At 45.6% G+C, this 17,164-nt stretch overlaps 1 protein-coding gene across 1 annotated transcript; it reads right to left on the bottom strand.

The window, feature by feature from the left end:
• Positions 1-2,568: 2,568 nt before the first annotated feature.
• Positions 2,569-15,512, bottom strand: ZNF652 (zinc finger protein 652). Its single transcript, XM_006774244.2, has 5 exons — positions 14,334-15,512; positions 11,083-11,230; positions 10,619-10,734; positions 9,767-9,911; positions 2,569-8,442 (listed from the first exon to the last, which is right to left on the bottom strand). Exons 1-5 carry the CDS (start codon positions 15,228-15,230, stop codon positions 7,928-7,930), a joined length of 1,821 nt encoding a protein of 606 aa, XP_006774307.1. The 5' UTR covers positions 15,231-15,512; the 3' UTR covers positions 2,569-7,927.
• Positions 15,513-17,164: the final 1,652 nt, after the last annotated feature.

Here is a 17,164-nt window from a genome sequence, read left to right as displayed (position 1 = left end):
AACTTGACCTTCAATTGCATCTTGGCAGAGGTAGGAGGGGGACACTGCCCCCTTCTGGACTTGACACAAGTACCCCGGCCACACGGCCTTCATCCTTACGACCTCGCAGGCAGAACAGGGACCGAGCAGCTTCTGCTTTGTCAAACTCCTTTGGACAAATGTTCAACATTCAACAACAAGCTTTGTAAACCCAACACTAAACAATTTCTGGCAAGCAAACTGGATTTTCTTTTCTCTAAGAAGTGAGGAAAAGTGCAAGTGATTTCAGTACTGTCGGGGAAAACACAAAACAAACAAACAAGTTAACCTGGCCACCTGTTTTCTAAACCGATCACAGCTTCAGTTTCATTTTTTTGTCATCAAGTGATGGAGTTACGAGTGGACACCTCTATTGGCCGGGGGTGGGAGGTGGGGAGGGGGAGGGAAGGGGAAAGGAGACAGCTATGCCTGAGGAAGGCCATGCCAGGGGCAGATACCCTCTGGCCCTACAGGGAAAATGGTCAGGGTCTGTGTTTCCCCTTCGCTGACTACCGACCTGCTTACAGTGCAGAGGCTGCTGCAAGGAGCACAAACAACACTCGTGGCCGGAGAGCGGATGAGGGTTCGAGCCCTAAGACAACTGGCAGAGAGGGAACACACACTGAATTCTAACTGGAGGAGTGGCTGCTGCAGGGGTCTCCCTGGCCCTGGGGCTGCTCCTGGTGTAACAGACATCCATTTGGAGCAGAACAGGTGAGAAGTACTTTCTCATTCATACTCCAGAGTTCCCTCCACTGCTCTTGTCCCTCTCAGAGATGTGTTGGTCCTGCACTGGTGCTGGGATTTGGAAGGAGGAGGGTCGCCTTCCTACTTTAGCCCAGAGCACGTCTCCCTGGCTTTGGATCTTGGGCCCCGTTATGTTAAAAGGCTAATTAAGATGCCTGGCCCGCAAGGAACTCTGACCCACACCTCAACCTTTGTGTGCATCATGAAGGCTGAGCAACTACCAGACGCAGTAATAAGGGACAATGTCTTCAGAACCAAGATCTATAAATAAGCAATGAGTCAAGAGAGGATGTTCCCGGGAGAGCTGAAAGCAGGCCCTTTCTTTAGAAGGCTCAGAATAAATAAGCTAAAGTACTTTGCTGCCCCCTTGTGGACAAAGCCGGTACTGCTGATGAAAGAATCCGTTCATGTCAAGAAATAAACACATTTGAAGGACTGACTCATCTGGCTTTCAGAGGCCATAAATATATATATATTTAAATATATATATATATTTCCTTGGGGGTGCAACTTCAGAAATAAACAGCAAAATTATGCCACACAGTTTTTGTTTTTTACTTTTGAAAAGCCTAATGAGTTGAATAATTAAGCACAGATATTTCTGGGAAAGTTAGAGATTCTAAGAGTATTTCCCACCAACTTGCAAATGCAATTAAACAGAGCCTTTGCCCTCTGCAGGTCATGAGTGGGCATCTCTGTCCTTCTGATTACATGGTCCCCTTCACCTGTAAAAGACAGGTAGGGGGGAAGCTGGGTTCCTTCAGAGGAGCTGGATATTAAGAAACAACTTGATTTTTGGCACATCCGGTACAGACATGGCTCTCTGACCAAAACCAACAATTCAAGTATCAGATTTCCTTCTGACTTGAAGCAAAACTCAGCTCCTGCCCCTTCCTGCCCCATCCCATTCCCCACATGTCCCCTCATCGTTTTTAAGGAACCTGCAGCATCCCCGTCTCACCAGAGGAAGCCCAACTTGTGTAAAAGGGGCCTGGAACTGGGAGCGGCGGGGACATGTCTCAGGGCCCAGAGCCCGTGCTGCCCGCACCAGACGTTTCCCATCACAGACGACGGGAAAAGAGCCAACACGGTCTCTGGGACGTGGCCCCTGCACGTGCGAGCCCACCATGGCTCTCCGCTGGTCCTGCCCGTGCCTCGGGAGGGAAAAGCCACACGTTTCAAAGTGGTTACTTCGGGTAGCCAGTTGTGACCAAAGAGAGGCCAACTTCTAGATCGATAATGGGCTGTCAAGGCAAATTAAAGTGAAAGGAATTTAAAACAAGGTACCCTTGCTACCTGTTTCTGTAGAAAGTGACCTCTTGCACTCTGTAAACTAGCCATCCCCTTCCAAACAGCCAGTGAAGACTTCCAATATCTTACCTGAACTTACTATCAAACACAAACCAATTCTCACCATGGTGCACCGTCCCACCAAAACATACTGTCGCCGGACAAAAAGGACTCCGTTCACTGACAGCTGCCTTCGAGTCCCTCTGCATGTGGTTATTGGTCTGGAAAACCTGAGCGTGAGCATTGTTAATTTTCAGGAAAGAGGCATGACACTTTACGTCAAAAGGAAAGATCGTAACTAAGGCCCAACTACTCCACTGACTGGCTTTCATCCACTTAACGTCAAAAGGAAAGATCGTAACTAAGGCCCAACTTGAAAAAACTTTCATCCACTTGAAAAAACCCAACTCGGGAACTCCCATTTCCTCATTTGAAGGAGTTTTCAGTTTTGGGGAGAACTGAAAGGGAGCAAGGGCCCCGTGGGCAGCACAGACTCCAGTTCTGACGGAAAGATTGGCCAGTTGCTCACATGTTTTATTAATAAGGTGCTCATATCACACGGAGAACACACTGCAACCCCCTTTTTATGACATCCTTCATATATTATCTATCAACCATATTTAAACAATTAATTAGATGAGAACAAGTAGAAAGGTTTTGAGGAGGATGAGAGTAGAAAGTTATCAAGGACTTAGGATAAACCCAGAGAGCACCTTTAAATGATGCGATTAGAATACAGGTATGGGTACAACCTCGCAAAATATTTCTGGGAGAGAAAGGGCACACAGGAATAGGGTATCACAACAGCAGCATTCAGGATCCCTTAGCAACAGGAGGCCGTCAGGAGGACGAGGAAAAGATGTTCAAAAGAGATACTCAGTGACCTTTCCTCTTAAAAGAACATCTGGTTTCTGGTGAAAGGAACGAAAGAATGAGAGAGACAAGGATAAAATGTCTCATCATTAGAGATGTGGTATGTGAAGAAAGAAGATATAAATACAAGTTAAAAATGCAACCTAACCATGACAAGGGGGGACAGAACAAACACGTTCAAAGTTCTCGTCCGCGGTGTTAGCTGTTTGTAGAGCCAAACCCACTGGAACAGGGTGAATTTCAAATCTCCTGGCGAATGAAATCATCAGAGGTAGGATTTAAACCAGGAAAAGAATGTTCCAGGATGCTGGCTGTTTGAAGGCACTCAGGAACAGTGCGAGGATCAGATAATGGAGGATCAGAGAGACGTGTATAGTCACGTATCTGCCGCCTGGAAAGAAAAATTCCAGAGACGTTGCGACAATACATGTATCACCGAGTAGTACACAGAGAAACAAGGCAGAAATCCACTTTGTAAGTAGCTCCTTATAATAGTATAGCATCTACTCAGGGGAAAGAAAAGTTTGCTTTCTGAATAGGCAACTCTGCAAAGTAGTTTTGACTTAAATGAAGAATTTGATAAACGGTACATTATCTGGTTCTTTATTTAAATGTAGTGAGCCTCCAGCTTCAAAGTTGGGACAACCAAGGAGTTTTTCTTTTGAATCTTGCAAAACCTATCCTCTGAGACAAAAAGATCTCATCATAAAGTCTATACAAAGTCTAGAGTGTAGAAAAGCAGAGAAGTAGGAAAGTGGGGGTGTTGATGGCGACTCTTATGGCTTCCATAGAAGGTGTAGAGAGGATCCCTGGTTTGCTTTAACGAGGTAGTGCCCAGGGTTGGAAGGTCATCGGTACCTGTTATAAACGCTATCGTGGACAGAAGCAGGTTAGGTAGGCGCTGGTATTGCATAATAATGCCACTATCTCTAATGGCCAATGACCTCTCATTCCTGAAAAAATGACCTTTTGGGAAATTTTTTATCTTGGTTTAGGCAAAGGAAAATGAAAACCCAATATTTACTTGCTCTCAGTAAATTTTACAGTCTGAAGGGTTTTACAGTCTGAAGAGTTCCAAGTGAGTTTATTTTTGTAATGGTACATAGCTGATAAAATTCTTCAATGTAATCTAACCCCCTTTTCATTAAATACTTCCCACACAGTCTAGAACAGCATCGAAATGTTCGTCATGTGGATCAACAATGTAATCAAAGCTGTGTCTTCTATACAGTAGCTCAAACAGAAAGGTTTCTCTAACTTTAGTTCTTTTTTCTTACAATAAAACCCCACCACCACCTGTGTTTCACTAACGGAAATCGGCAAGATGGGGTAAATATACATACATCTGCAATGGATTTCTATTTCTGCTTGATCTCAAAATTTAAAACTTCCAGTGAAATAAAAATTAAACTAACCACATATGTCCACTCATGAACATAAACACTGAAAAATGTTCAAGAAGTAGAACATTCAAAGTTCACAAGCATCTCTTCAGAGTATTTTGCCTCCAGTTAGTACACTAAAGACAGTCAGATTATAAGGAACGTCAGTCATTAACAGAGAACAGCTCATGTAAGTGGTAGACTGGGAAAGCATATGTAACCATAAAGTTTTATGTGGTGACCCCCCTGCTTGCTAAAAATAAGAATCAAATCGGAAATGAAGCCACATACCTTTTCAACTGTTCACCTTACATCCTCCAAATTAAAAAATGTAGCTTGGTCTGAGCAGACCTGACTTAATATGAGAAAGCAGCAAGCAGCCCTTCGATAGGCTAAGGAAGAGTTTATATTTGAATGATAAATCTATGAGAAAAAAAATGGAAAAAAAGCAGTATCAACTCAAGAAAGTCCTTGGGACCTTTCCTCAAGTCAGTCTTGACCCCGGCAATGGTACAAGACAATAAAGTTAAGTTAAGTAGTGAGAAACAGCCTCCATTTGGTATCTGTGTAATGCTGAGATATGGCCACTGCTACCTTTAAAAAACAGACTTAAGTACAGATAATGGCTGAGAACTCAAACCCCTCCACAGTTCCCCTTCCCATAAACAGAGAGCAAGTAGGAATCGGTTTTTTAAAAATCACGGGTGCTGTGCTGTACGTGGGAGAGAACACACGTACTGCAACTCTTATCTGCATTAAGGACCCAATCAAGTTTTCAACCCTGAGTCTGAGCCTCAGGCATGTTACACCTGACGTGCACATGTTTAAGGCTTAATCCTGCAGTTCTCACATTCAGAAGCATTCAGGTTGTGACTAAGCTTAATGCGTCTCATTACTCCTATGTGACATGCCACTGATGAAGGGTCGTTATATTTTGGGCAATTTTCCTGAAGACCACAGATCCTGCCGGGAAAGGAATACTTATGCAGTGGGGGGAAACTGGAAGTTTTCAGATTGTTCCACCACACGTCTCACTAAGAACTGTATTGCGTGACGTGCCGATTTAAAAAACCTGCTTCTGTTAAGGGTGGGGGTGATTATTTGCTTAATACCGGCTTTCCTGTGTAGCAGATACTTTCTTATGGCTATATTCACTCGAATAAAGAAATCAAAGATGACTACCTGAATTTTCCAGTGTATACTCGTAGTACACCTCATAAAACGGTTGCTTCAATGGTCTCAAGTATAGAATTCAGAATTGCTGCCCTTTACTGTACGTTTATTTAGATAAAATAAGGTATAGCCAATGAACCAGGCTGCAATTTACATCTCTAGTAAAAAGTGACTTGAATATCGTAGGCGTGGCCATGAGATAATGATGTCTACATAAAGGCGCAGACCCAAAGCTTGCCATGGAATTCCCAGGAGACTGTGGGAGCGACAGCAGGTGGCCACCAAAGGTGGAACAAACAGGGAATTAACTGTCCTTTTTCGGTGGGGTACCTGGGTGTTCAAAGGATGTATACAAATATTTAAAGTAGCAAAAGTAGCATTCTTTAGAAATTAGATCCAAAACCAGGAAGAAAAGCGTGTTTTGAGATACTTTTCTGCCTCGTTCCAAAATTTGTCTATGCTCATTATAGAAGACAAAGGCAACAATCACAATGGGGAAAAAATGGACATATTAAACCAAAAAGCAAATAGAGAATGCAGTATTTTTAAAATAGGACTTAATCTCGATGGAAAAAGTTCAACTTTCCCCTCATCAGAGCTAATCAGCCAGAAAGGTGCTTACAGTATGTCTGCTGATTACTACTAAAAATAAATAAAAGCCGGGGTTCTGACTCAGGCAATGACTTACCAGCCGGAGGAAAGAAAAACGAAGACATTTCAGGATTAACAAAATCAAGAGTGCGCCCTTCGGCAGCACCTGGCTGCCAGGACCGGTCCGAGAGGATCCGCTCCCTCCGCACAGAGACAACCCGCAAACTCAGGAAGCGTTCTACGTATTTTTAAATAAACAAATTTTCAAAAACCGAAAGAGGAGGAGAGAGAAAGGGAGGAGACTCCTAGCTTTGGAACTCAGTTCTCTGAGATGAAAGAGGACAAAAGTTTTAGTTGTACTGAATCTGGATAAATCTGATCCCTAAGTACACTGACAGTTAGCCCTTCTGTGCAGCCTTGCCTACAGTCAGCTGCTGGTTGGTTGTGCTTTCAAAGTTCTCCAGACTGAAAAAGGAACCTGCCGCAGGTCTCAGCGAGGCCGCCCTCCGCATCGCCCACGCGCGCTGCGACCCCAGGCCTGCAGAGCACAGGCCGGGCCGCAGTTCACGGTGGGAACGGCTCCCGGCCGTGGATCTGTGCAGTGACACGGACACGCCAACTCCAGCTCTGTGTTCCCGCCCACACTGCTCAGCCCTCCGCACCGCCACGCTTGTGATCTCGGTGTGCTGTTCTACCTTTTCCTGACGATTCCAGAAAAATAAAGCGACCTCAAAATGAGAAGTGTACGGAGACTTCACGCACGGTTCCAAGGGAAGTGAGAAACAGACGTGACGGGGTGAGGCCATCCCCACTACTTCCTCCTCTGGACAGTGAGCAGCTTTCCTCGGATTTTCGAAACAGGCTACTTCGGGCGACTTCCCTGGGAAAGGCCCCACACTCTGCAAACCGTCCACTTAATGCACGAACTGAACCAAACGAAGCCCGGAGGACAGGAGCGTGTCAGTGAGCCCAAAGACTGAGTATTAAGCAGAGATTAAAAACTACCTAGGGCTGACGCCAAGTTCTGAAAGCGAAACCTCACTTCTGCGGTGGCATGGTCTGGAGACCCTCTCACACAACTAGCCTCTGAAGCACCTTTGAGTTGTACGGATGTAAGAATAGTAACTTTGAACTATAGAAGTTATATGCATCTTTAAGAATCACATTTTGATGATTATAAATTTTTTTTTCTATTTTACACCATAGGTCCAGCGACACTGAAAAAATTACACCGCTTATTGAAATACATTTCATTTTAGAAACAGACTACTAAAGAAGTCTATACAAAAACTCTAAAATAATTTCTGTAGTAAAATAAAGAGTGTGTTAGGAGAGCTACACAAAGAAGAAAATTTCCATCTTTCTCTATAATGCTTGATATACTGTGAAAACATGGCCAGCTCAACTGGGTAGCCAGCACCAAAAGCTGAAAAGAATTCATTACGATACACAGTGATACAATTAATGCTCTGGATTAACCTCACAGTCTTCCCGATTAGTACAAAGGAAACCAGGCCTGTCCCCTCTTGGAGGAGACGTCCGGGGTAGAAAAGCAAGCATACCTCATCAGCTGATATGAAATTATAAAATTCCACAGTCTGAGTGTTTGACATTTATAAAAGTCACCAGAAAATGCAAGCACAGTGGGCTTCCGCTTGGTGGCTCCCCTGGTTTGGATGACGGCCCCTCCAGGGCTCCAGGTGCTCGTGTTCGACCCCTCGATGTGCTGATTCACCAAGACAGTGCCGAGCTCCTGGCGGGCTGAGCAGACAGGGCGGCCATGCCCCCCGCTCGCCGGCTGCCTGTGGGCACGCAGCGTGGAGAACACCGTGGAGAACACCCCGGAGACGGTGTTAATGGTGCTGCCCCGCGCTGTTCTTCTCGGCCAGGTGCCGCAGGAAGCTGTCCTCGCCCTGGCCCTGGCCGCGGTGGTTTAAAGGCTCGCTCTTGAAGAGAGCTGGAGGCGGGGGGAGGTGAGGGACGGGTGGGATGGGAAGGTGGTGCGGGTGCGGGTGGGGGTGGATGTGCAGGTGTGAGAACGGGTGGGGGACAGGCCGCGGCGGGAGAGCGTTGACAGGGTTCATGTTGATGGGAGGGGCTGGGGTTGTGGGTGTGTTCACCACAGAAGGAACGGGGGCGGCGGGGGAAGTGGTCAGTGGGATCTGGACAGCAGGCGGCACGTTCACGGGGCTGGTCACCCGAAAGCACTTCTCCTTGTGGGCCTTCAGCATGTTGGAGAAGCGGAACCGCTGGCCGCACACATCGCACGGGTAGGGCTTCTCGCCTGTGTGAGTTCTGCGGTGCCTCTTCATGTTGGGGCGGCTGGTGAAGCTCTTGCCACAGATTTCACAGATAAAGGGTTTCTCTCCTGAGATGAACAGACACACAAAAATGATCAGCGACTCGGCATAATTATGTGCTCGTCATTCCTTAGATTAAGAAAGGAGATTGCCGCCCCGCTCCCTTATGGCATGTTATATTCTAACAGCAAAACACGAGTCTCCCAAAGTGGGGACTTTAGAACAGACACGAGTAAAACGAACAGACAACCTACATCTGGGCTTGGTTTACAATAAGGCGCCTACAGTAGCGATCGTTCGGGGCCTACGGGAGAACTGCTCACACAAGGCCCTGGGCCCCAGGAATCCAGGAACCCACACCACAGACCAATCCCCGCCTCTAGTCCAGGCAAGCTGGTCTGCAGGCAGGACCCGGCATTCCAGCCACAAGTGGGACTCTGCTGAAAATGTCCCGTGGAGCGAGTCCCTAGGTGGCCACTCGGGCAGCACCCTCAGCCTGGGGCTCACTCTGGAACTGGACGTGGACAGGGGCTGGACGCAGCCTTCCGTGTGAATTTCACGCTGCGGTGTTTCTGCACGGGAGCTACTGGCACTTCTGCAGACGGCCCTTCATCACGGGGACTCCGCACTCCTGAAGGGCACGCAGCATTCCTGGTGCCAGCTTACTACATGCCTGAGATTTTTATAATAAAAAATGTCCCCACACCATTTGCGAATGTCCTTGGGTATGTGGAGCGCTGAGAGGGTGGATGTCTTCCTGAAAAGCAGTGAGTTTTGGTAACATAAACCCAATCAAACTTGAAGAGTACCGAGCGTATTCTATTTAAAGCAGTCGGTGTCTTCCAGCTGTTAAAGGTCCAGAACCCTTTCCTTAGAAAAAATACACACCAAACAAGTTTCATACTATTTCAGGAGACCCTATGCCCTGAGTAAAGAATCCATTTTCTTGAAGGAACCTGAAGTTAAAGGGCACTAACAAGTAATCCTTTTTAAAATAGAGTTATGCCCTGACCGGTTTGGCTTAGCGGATAGAGCGTTGGCCTGCGGACTGAAAGGTCCCAGGTTCGATTCCAGTCAAGGGCATGTACCTGGGTTGCGGGCACATCCCCAGTGGAGAGTGTGCAGGAGGCAGCTGATCGGTGTTTCTCTCTCATCGATGCTTCTAACTCTCTATCCCTCTCCCTTCCTCTCTGTAAAAAATCAATAAAATATATTAAAAAAATAAAATAGAGTTATGAAAGCCTAATCATTCAGTATTATAAATCTGTATTTTTATTTGAAGTGAAATGTCCACTAGGCATGAAAACTGGTGTTTACATGTTGAAATAAACAGACTCACAGGTGATCAGCAGGTACCTGAGACTGAGCCGTGCCTCCCCAAGGAGCCCTTACCAGTGTGCGTCTTCATGTGCTCGTCGAAGTACTGCTTCATGTTGAAGTCCTTGCCACACCACTGGCACATGAACTGCTTGTGCCCGATGTGGATGCTCATGTGGGAGCGCAGCTGGTACTTGTACTGGAAGCGCTCGTCGCAGTTCTGCAAGGGACACGGGGACTCCTGGGTGCCGAGCACGGCCGCCTCCTGCCTGAGCCCCCCTCCCTCTGAGAGGCTGACTTTTCCGGCTCAACACAGAACCTGCCTTTGTCAACTACTTGGCTCTGCTATAATTCTGCAGCTGAGTTATCATAAAAGGGGAACTTCTCATATGATTACTGATTTACTAAAAGAAAAATAACGCATGTGTCACTTTAAAATTTAACAATGTGCTAAAAAAAGACATTTCTCGTCCTGGCCGGCGTGGCGGAGTGGTTAGAGCATCCGCAGTGCACCAAAGGGTCTTGTGTTTGATTCCAGGCCAAGGGCACGAACCTCGGCGGCAGGTCTGATCCCCAGCCTTGACTGGGGCGTGTGTGGGAGGCAACCAATCCATGTCTCTCTCCCTCTCTCTCACATTGATGTTTCTCTCCCTTTCTCTCGCTCCCCCTCTATCCCTCCCTTCCCCTCTCTCTAAAAAGCAATGGAAAAAGTATCTTGGGTAAGGATTAAAAAAAACAAAAAACACACAAGAAGGGTATTTCTCTACCGAGCAGTGAGATAACACGATGCTCAGAGCACCTGTCTGCGGGCTCTGTGGCCTCGCGGCCTGACGCCCCGCACCTCGGAACCGCCTCTCGCGGCTGCCCCACACGGACCAACGCTACTCCAGCCCCGAGGCCTGCGCCCGGCGGTGGCACCTTCCTTACCTCGCATCTGAAGGGCTTCTCTCCAGAATGCTGCAAGGAGTGCACCTTGAGTGACATGCTGCGTTTGAACGATTTCCCACAGGTTTCACACGTAAAAGGCATGTCTTTCGTGTGCGCTGCAACACAGAATGCACTTTACTCAAAATAAGTTCACCCAAAGCTCCAACTGAAAAAGGTCGGTGTCCTACTGTAAGGCCATCTCACCACCTTAACTTCCCACCCGCTAACATGGGAGGCTTTCATAGCAATGTTCTGAAGAGGAAATAAACAGCAACGGTGAGAAGAACGGAGCCTGGACCGTTCAATTTGGTGATGCTTCCTGACGACATGGTGCATTTAATTCCAACCAGTCCGAAGGGACTAAAGTGAGGCAGTGCCTCGTATCCTGCCCCGTACAGAGCAGGCAACACACCAAAGCACAAGGGAAAACTGCAGGTGAGAGAAGAGAAGCCGACAGAACTCACCGACCATGTGTTTCCTCACGTGAGCCATGGTGTAGAATTTCTTCTCACAGATCTCACAGGAGAATTTCTTTTCTGCATATCCGTGGACGATCTTGATATGTTCATGAAGGGACCAGAGCTTCTTGAATGACTTGTTACAGGAAACACACTGGGCAGGACAAGCAGAAATCATCTTACTTACAGGGGCTGCGGAAAGCCAGACCGGCCTGCTGGCAGGCGACACGGTGTGCTAGGGTCCTGGCGCAAGGCCAGAATCCAAACACGTGCAATCCGGCCATGCAGTCCAGGTCCGACACCAGTATCTGTGTGTCCTATTTTCCAAGATGCATCTTTTAGACACACTTTGGGATATGAAAACAACGGCAAAAATAAGACAGGAAGAAATGGGAAGTCCCACTAACGTCAAAGAAGGGACTGCTTTATCAAGTTTGTGTTGTGCCCATAAAAAGAAGCTGCCAGCTTTAAAAACATATGCATTACCCAAAGCGGCCGCCTCCTACACGTGGGTCACAGGTGTTTGCCAGAAAATACAAACTAATTTCAAACTAACATAAATAAAAGAAAAAACAAAATACGTATTAATGGTTATAGATCTGCAGAAGTATAGCAATATTTTTGTACCTTAGAGAATGTATTTGGAACCTTCGTTAACACAAATTACTGAGATTTTATTATATTTTTCCAAATGTAATTTGCTGTATTAACATTTCCCTTTGGCAGAATTTAACATAAGCTGCAAGTCCCTACGGCAGCGATTTTCAGTGGGTGTGTCACAGAGTTTTTAAAACATGCAATACCTGACTATTCAGTTAGGGGCACTGACCCCTTAGATCAGTGGTTCTCAACCGTCAGGCCCTTTAAATACAGTTCCTCATGTTGTGACCCCAACCATAAAATTATTTTCGTTGCTACTTCACACCTGTAATTTTGCTACTGTTATGAAACGTAATGTAAATATCTGATATGCAGGATGGTCTTAGGCGACCCCTGTGAAAGGATCGTTCGACCCCCAAAGGGGTCACGACCCACAGGTTGAGAAGCGCTGCCTTAGATTGTCAAATAAAATATTACAACAGCCAACATGATAGCCATCCAGTGTGAATGCACAAAAATTATGCCTATATTTTTGTCAGATAGGCAGGAAATGTATTTCTTGATGTGCCGCAGAATTTTAGTAATTAGTTTATGTGCCACGAGATGAAAAAGGTTGAAAATCGCCAACCTATAGAAACACCTGCAACACTGCTTAGCTCCTTGTGTTATGAATCATTAATGGTCTAGACCAGCGGTTCTCAACCTGTGGGTCGCAACCCCTTTGGGGGTCGAATGACCCTTTCACAGGGGTCGCCTTAGACCATCGGAAAACACATGTATACTTACATATTGTTTTTGTGATTAATCACTATGCTTTAATTATGTTCAATTTGTAACAATGAAATTGGGGGTCACCACAACATGAGGAACTGTATTAAAGGGTCGCGGCATGAGGAAGGTTGAGAACCACTGGTCTAGACGATCAGGCATAAAGTGTATGAAAATAAAGTGCTTCTGGTTAAATCAAAACAATACTAGAAAGTTCTAGGTAACAATCAGACTCTGAATTCACTGTAAATAAAGATCTCTTAACATCACTGTCACTTCAGGAAACAAAGACGCCGGGAAGGTTAAAAAGATAAGCCGCTGACGAATGCGCGTGAGAGAAGGACAGACAACGCCTATAAGCCATTCTGCGGGACAGGCTTTACTTTCTACTTGCTGCTAGGTCGTCACGATCACGAGGATCCATACTGAGGAGCAAAGCAGCACCCAAGAACCTACACGCATGCTTACACGCGTGACGGTGAGAAACAGTGCGGAAAGGCACAAAAGAAGATTCATCAAATGCTTCCTTTTCTGTAACTTAATAAAGTAAATTTAGGTTAAAAAAAGCGTAAAAAGGTCTTCAAGTTCAAGGTACACCTTTTCAGCAACGAACGCACAGACCTAGTGAGACCCCTAGGGTGCAGCACCACTTCACTCCCTGTGGCCTGAACCCTGGCAACCAATTCATCCCCAAGCCATGACTCTGTTTTCTCTTATTTACCCAGCATTTGGGAGATCAAATCACAACTGATGAATCAAAAAGAATCATTGATTGGCTGCCCCCTACATGCCCCCCACTGGGGATAATGCCAGCAACCCCAGCAAGTGCCCTGACCAGGAATCAAACCCTGACCTCCTGGTTCATGGGTCGACACTCAACCACTGAGCCACACTGGCTGGGCTATACTCGATATATTTAAAACTCTCTTTAAAGTAAAGCAATGATCTCAGTTGTTGATTAAAAGCAAGAGGAAATGTGAAAAATAAGGAGCACTCCAGGAAACAAACCAAAACAAAACAATTGCATCTTTTAAAAGAAATTTAGCGTAAATATGGAACAAAGTATCTGTTTTACATATTTTATGTAGGCATTAATAGACTTACCTTCATAAGTATTCACTGATATGCATTCGCATGTGTTAACCAATATAGCTCAGCACAGTAGTATTATTCACTTGACAAAACATAATTAGCACAACTTTTACCCTACGGCAACACAGTCCTCTCAAGGCACCAGCCTGGTTTGAGTACCATGTTTTGTTACCTTAACCATACGGTACAGTAGCATTACATAGCGCTACTGCCAGGCGGGCAACATTTGCAACCAGCTCAGCCTCTGTTTAAAGTTTGCATATTCCCATGGGCTCAGCCTCTTGACAAATTTAGTGTTGTCATCTCTCCACTGGTGAAAGCAAACTCACTCCTGGAGATCTTCCATTTCCACGGTCTGAGTCATTACGGTTTTTGTCCCCATCGGCTGCACTAGACCCTGGCATCCTTTCAAGCCTAGAAAGGGACTCTCTATTCCCGCACTTTGCCCAGGATTTCCCACCTCGACAGAGAAGATGCCAGAATGAATGATAACAACTCTGAATCTCAGTGCAAAGTCGGCGGTGACTTCACCTACGGGGCAATCCCCTACAACAGATCCCCCTTCCAAGTACCTGGGTTCCCGCTAGTCCAGCGTCAGTTAAATTTAATGCTTTTGAAATAAAACGTTAAGCCTGGGTTTGGCAAAGACCAGAGCAGGAGCTGTTAAAGAGCTAAACTGGCGAAATCTGTCCCTTCAGCCTCTATTGTACTTATTCTCTTGGGCAGATACCGGGTGAGTCTGAACAGCCAGGCTCTATGCTGGGAAGCGTGCCCTCTCGGTGATGAGACAGACCTACCTGGATATTTTTCTCACAGTCTGTTTGCTGGTGAAGGGACAGCTCACTTTCCAGGACAAACTTCTTGCCACACTTATCACAAATCTGCATGCGCCTGTGAGTAACGTTCATGTGCTTCTCCAGGTACCAGCGCGTGTTAAACACCCTGGGGCACTTCTCACAGGTCAGAGTCTCCTTCTCCTCACACTTAGCTTTCTGGGCCGACGCTCTGGGCTCCTTGGCGGCCCGCTTCTTCCGCTTAGGAGGCTCCACACTCTTCCTACGCCCGCGTGTAGTTCTGGGAGCAGGGGAAGCGGGCGCTGCGGCCACAGAGGCAGCCCTCCTCGTCCTCCTTTGTGCGACGCCGACTTTCTCCGCGGCCTTCTCCTTTTTCCTCTGCCTCGCGTTCTCCCCATAGTCACTGCTGTTGTCCGTGGCCTCCTCCTCACTCTCGTCGTCGTCCTCCTCGCTGCTCGTCTTAACGACAGGAGTCTCTTTGGACTGAGAAGAGACACCCTTCTCCCCTTTAGACACATTTAACGTTTGATTATTAAGGTTTACCTCCACGATGATCTGCTCCCTTTTGTAAGAGACCTCCTCCTCCTCCTCCATGTCATCAGAATTCTCCCGGTCTTCTTTGACAGCACGCACGTCGGAGCCGGCTCTGGTCTCCCTGAAATACGGCTGTTCCTCTGTCTCGTGGAGATGCGGTTTGCTCACCTTGGTGTCCACTAACACGGAGTAAGGGCTTCCCGACTCCCTCTTGTACACTTTGGTGGACAGGTCCAGTTCCTGGTTGGCACCATGATAGAAGGTAGATGGCACCTGAGCACGACGGCCGTCTTCCTGTGCCATCTCTGCTACATGCGCAGCACAGTTTTCAACCAGCTCCTGACAGGAGCCGGCTGTGTGGCTCATTGGTAAGTGGCCCGATTTATGAAACAGTTCAGACTATAAAGAAATAGCTTTAAAACAGTGTAATTATCAAGACTCAAATCTTTTTCCATCCACAAAGAATCACTCAAATGAAAAAAAAAAAAAAAAGGTATTCCTGGAACCCGTGAGCAATTCTTCCAGTGATGCAGCACCAAAGCGTAAGTCAAGGGTTTGGTATTATGGCAAGAGCAGAGCTAGTGATTTTTCTTTTGAAGATCAGCTGCAAGTGACTTGGAGCATCTTATCTACAAAGAAAAGCAAAGAAGAAAAAAGTCAGATACCACTATTTCCTTTGTAGAACATGCACTTACACCATGCAGCAAACACAGCCTAAAACCATCAAACTCTCTCTCTATACAATTCTTTCTTCTGCTTTTAAATGGTTCAGTGTGGGCCATTATTTTACTGGGTTACATGAATTCAACAAACATTTTGTTAGAATTAGATTCTAAGTAAATTCTAAGGTAGCAGGAGTCACTGTCCCTTCACTGAGATATCTTTAGAGCTTAGCACAATGCCTAGCACTTAGTAGGTGTTCAGTATACGTTTGATGACTAAATGAATAGCCGCTACTGCATAGCACTCATTATCCTAGATGCTATGAGGCATACTGATATGGCAAAATATACCTGTCTACAATTTAGCCTGGTTATATAAATGTGTCGCACACGGAACACACAAGAGCATTCTGCTGCTGGCTTTCCTTTCAGTATCAGACCCCGCTGTCCACCACCGTGAGGGCTCACGGACAAAGGTGGTAGTGGCTAGGCACTGCAGGCCAGGAGATAAACCTGCTACTTGGCATAACTACTGAAAAGAGAAAATGTCCCTGGCTTTAAACTATTTAAATCTAGATATAGATTATTACTTTAGGTACTATTGTTTTTAGGTTTGTCAGAATAACTTCAAAATTGCCAAGTATTTTTAAATTTGTTCTATGCATAGCTCACTAGATCCACTCAGTAACTGGGTGATTCTTCACGTGTCAGTTGCAGAAATCTAAATTCTAAGAAACAGTAACATCAGGTTGATATGGTTCCAAGAAAAATAAAACCATCACTTAAAAAAAAAAAAAAGATCAGAGAGGCATGTAATTTGCTTTGTGACATACCTCACATTGCTGTTTAGCCAACCACCTAACTCTGAGTCATATGAAATGACTACAAACACATACCCTGTCTAGTTGACAAAAGAAGAAAACCAGTATTTACTGAATGCCTGCTACGTGCACAGGCACTGTGAGGGTGCTTATTATTTCTATTTAATAACCACTGCAAAACTTTGGGGTTGATTTTTACATTATTCTTCTCTTCCATTTTCTTTCTCTGTATGGATTTGTTCTTTAAAAATTATTTTTTAAAAAATATATTTTATTGATATTTTACAGAGAGGAAGGGAGAGAGATAGAGAGTCAGAAACATCAGTGAGAGAGAAACATCGACCAGCTGCCTCCTGCACATCTCCTACTGGAGATATGCCCACAACCCAGGTACATGCCCTTGACTGGAATCGAACCTGGGACCTTTCAGTCCGCAGGCCGACGCTCTATCCACTGAGCCAAACCGGTTTCGGCTTTAAAAATTATTTTACTTTCATTTTAGTAGAATTTCAGAAAGGAATGGTGATAAATGCTATTATATTTTACTTGACATCTGCATAGATTTATTTACTTTTTTGTATTTATTAATGAGAAAATTATGCCTCTGAGAGGCTAACTAATTTGTCTAAGATCACATATCTACTCAATGACAGAAGCAGCGTTCGATCCTAGGCCTGCCCGACTCCAAAGCTCATAGTCTATCTCTACTGTGACAAGTGACACTCCAAAAAACAACTTAAAATTAATTACTCCTGTAATCACAGATCTTTTTGCAATAAACAGTTTCACACTTCATATTTTCTGTAGGAAAATCCAA

This window comes from Myotis davidii, unplaced genomic scaffold (assembly GCF_000327345.1).
Source record: "Myotis davidii unplaced genomic scaffold, ASM32734v1 scaffold327, whole genome shotgun sequence".
Classification (NCBI taxonomy): domain Eukaryota; kingdom Metazoa; phylum Chordata; class Mammalia; order Chiroptera; family Vespertilionidae; genus Myotis; species Myotis davidii.
Note: the sequence above shows the minus strand (reverse complement) of the source record. Positions and strands in the feature narration are given on the sequence as shown.

Excerpts from the sequence above, each read along its gene's own strand:
- ZNF652 (XM_006774244.2), bottom strand. The coding sequence starts at position 15,230 with ATGAGCCACACAGCCGGCTCCTGTCAGGAGCTGGTTGAAAACTGTGCT. Across the intron at positions 10,735-11,082 it reads CGTGAGGAAACACATGGTCG|CGCACACGAAAGACATGCCT; the intron begins GTGAGTTCTGTC and ends TCTGTGTTGCAG. Across the intron at positions 9,912-10,618 it reads AGAAGCCCTTCAGATGCGAG|AACTGCGACGAGCGCTTCCA; the intron begins GTAAGGAAGGTG and ends TGTCCCTTGCAG.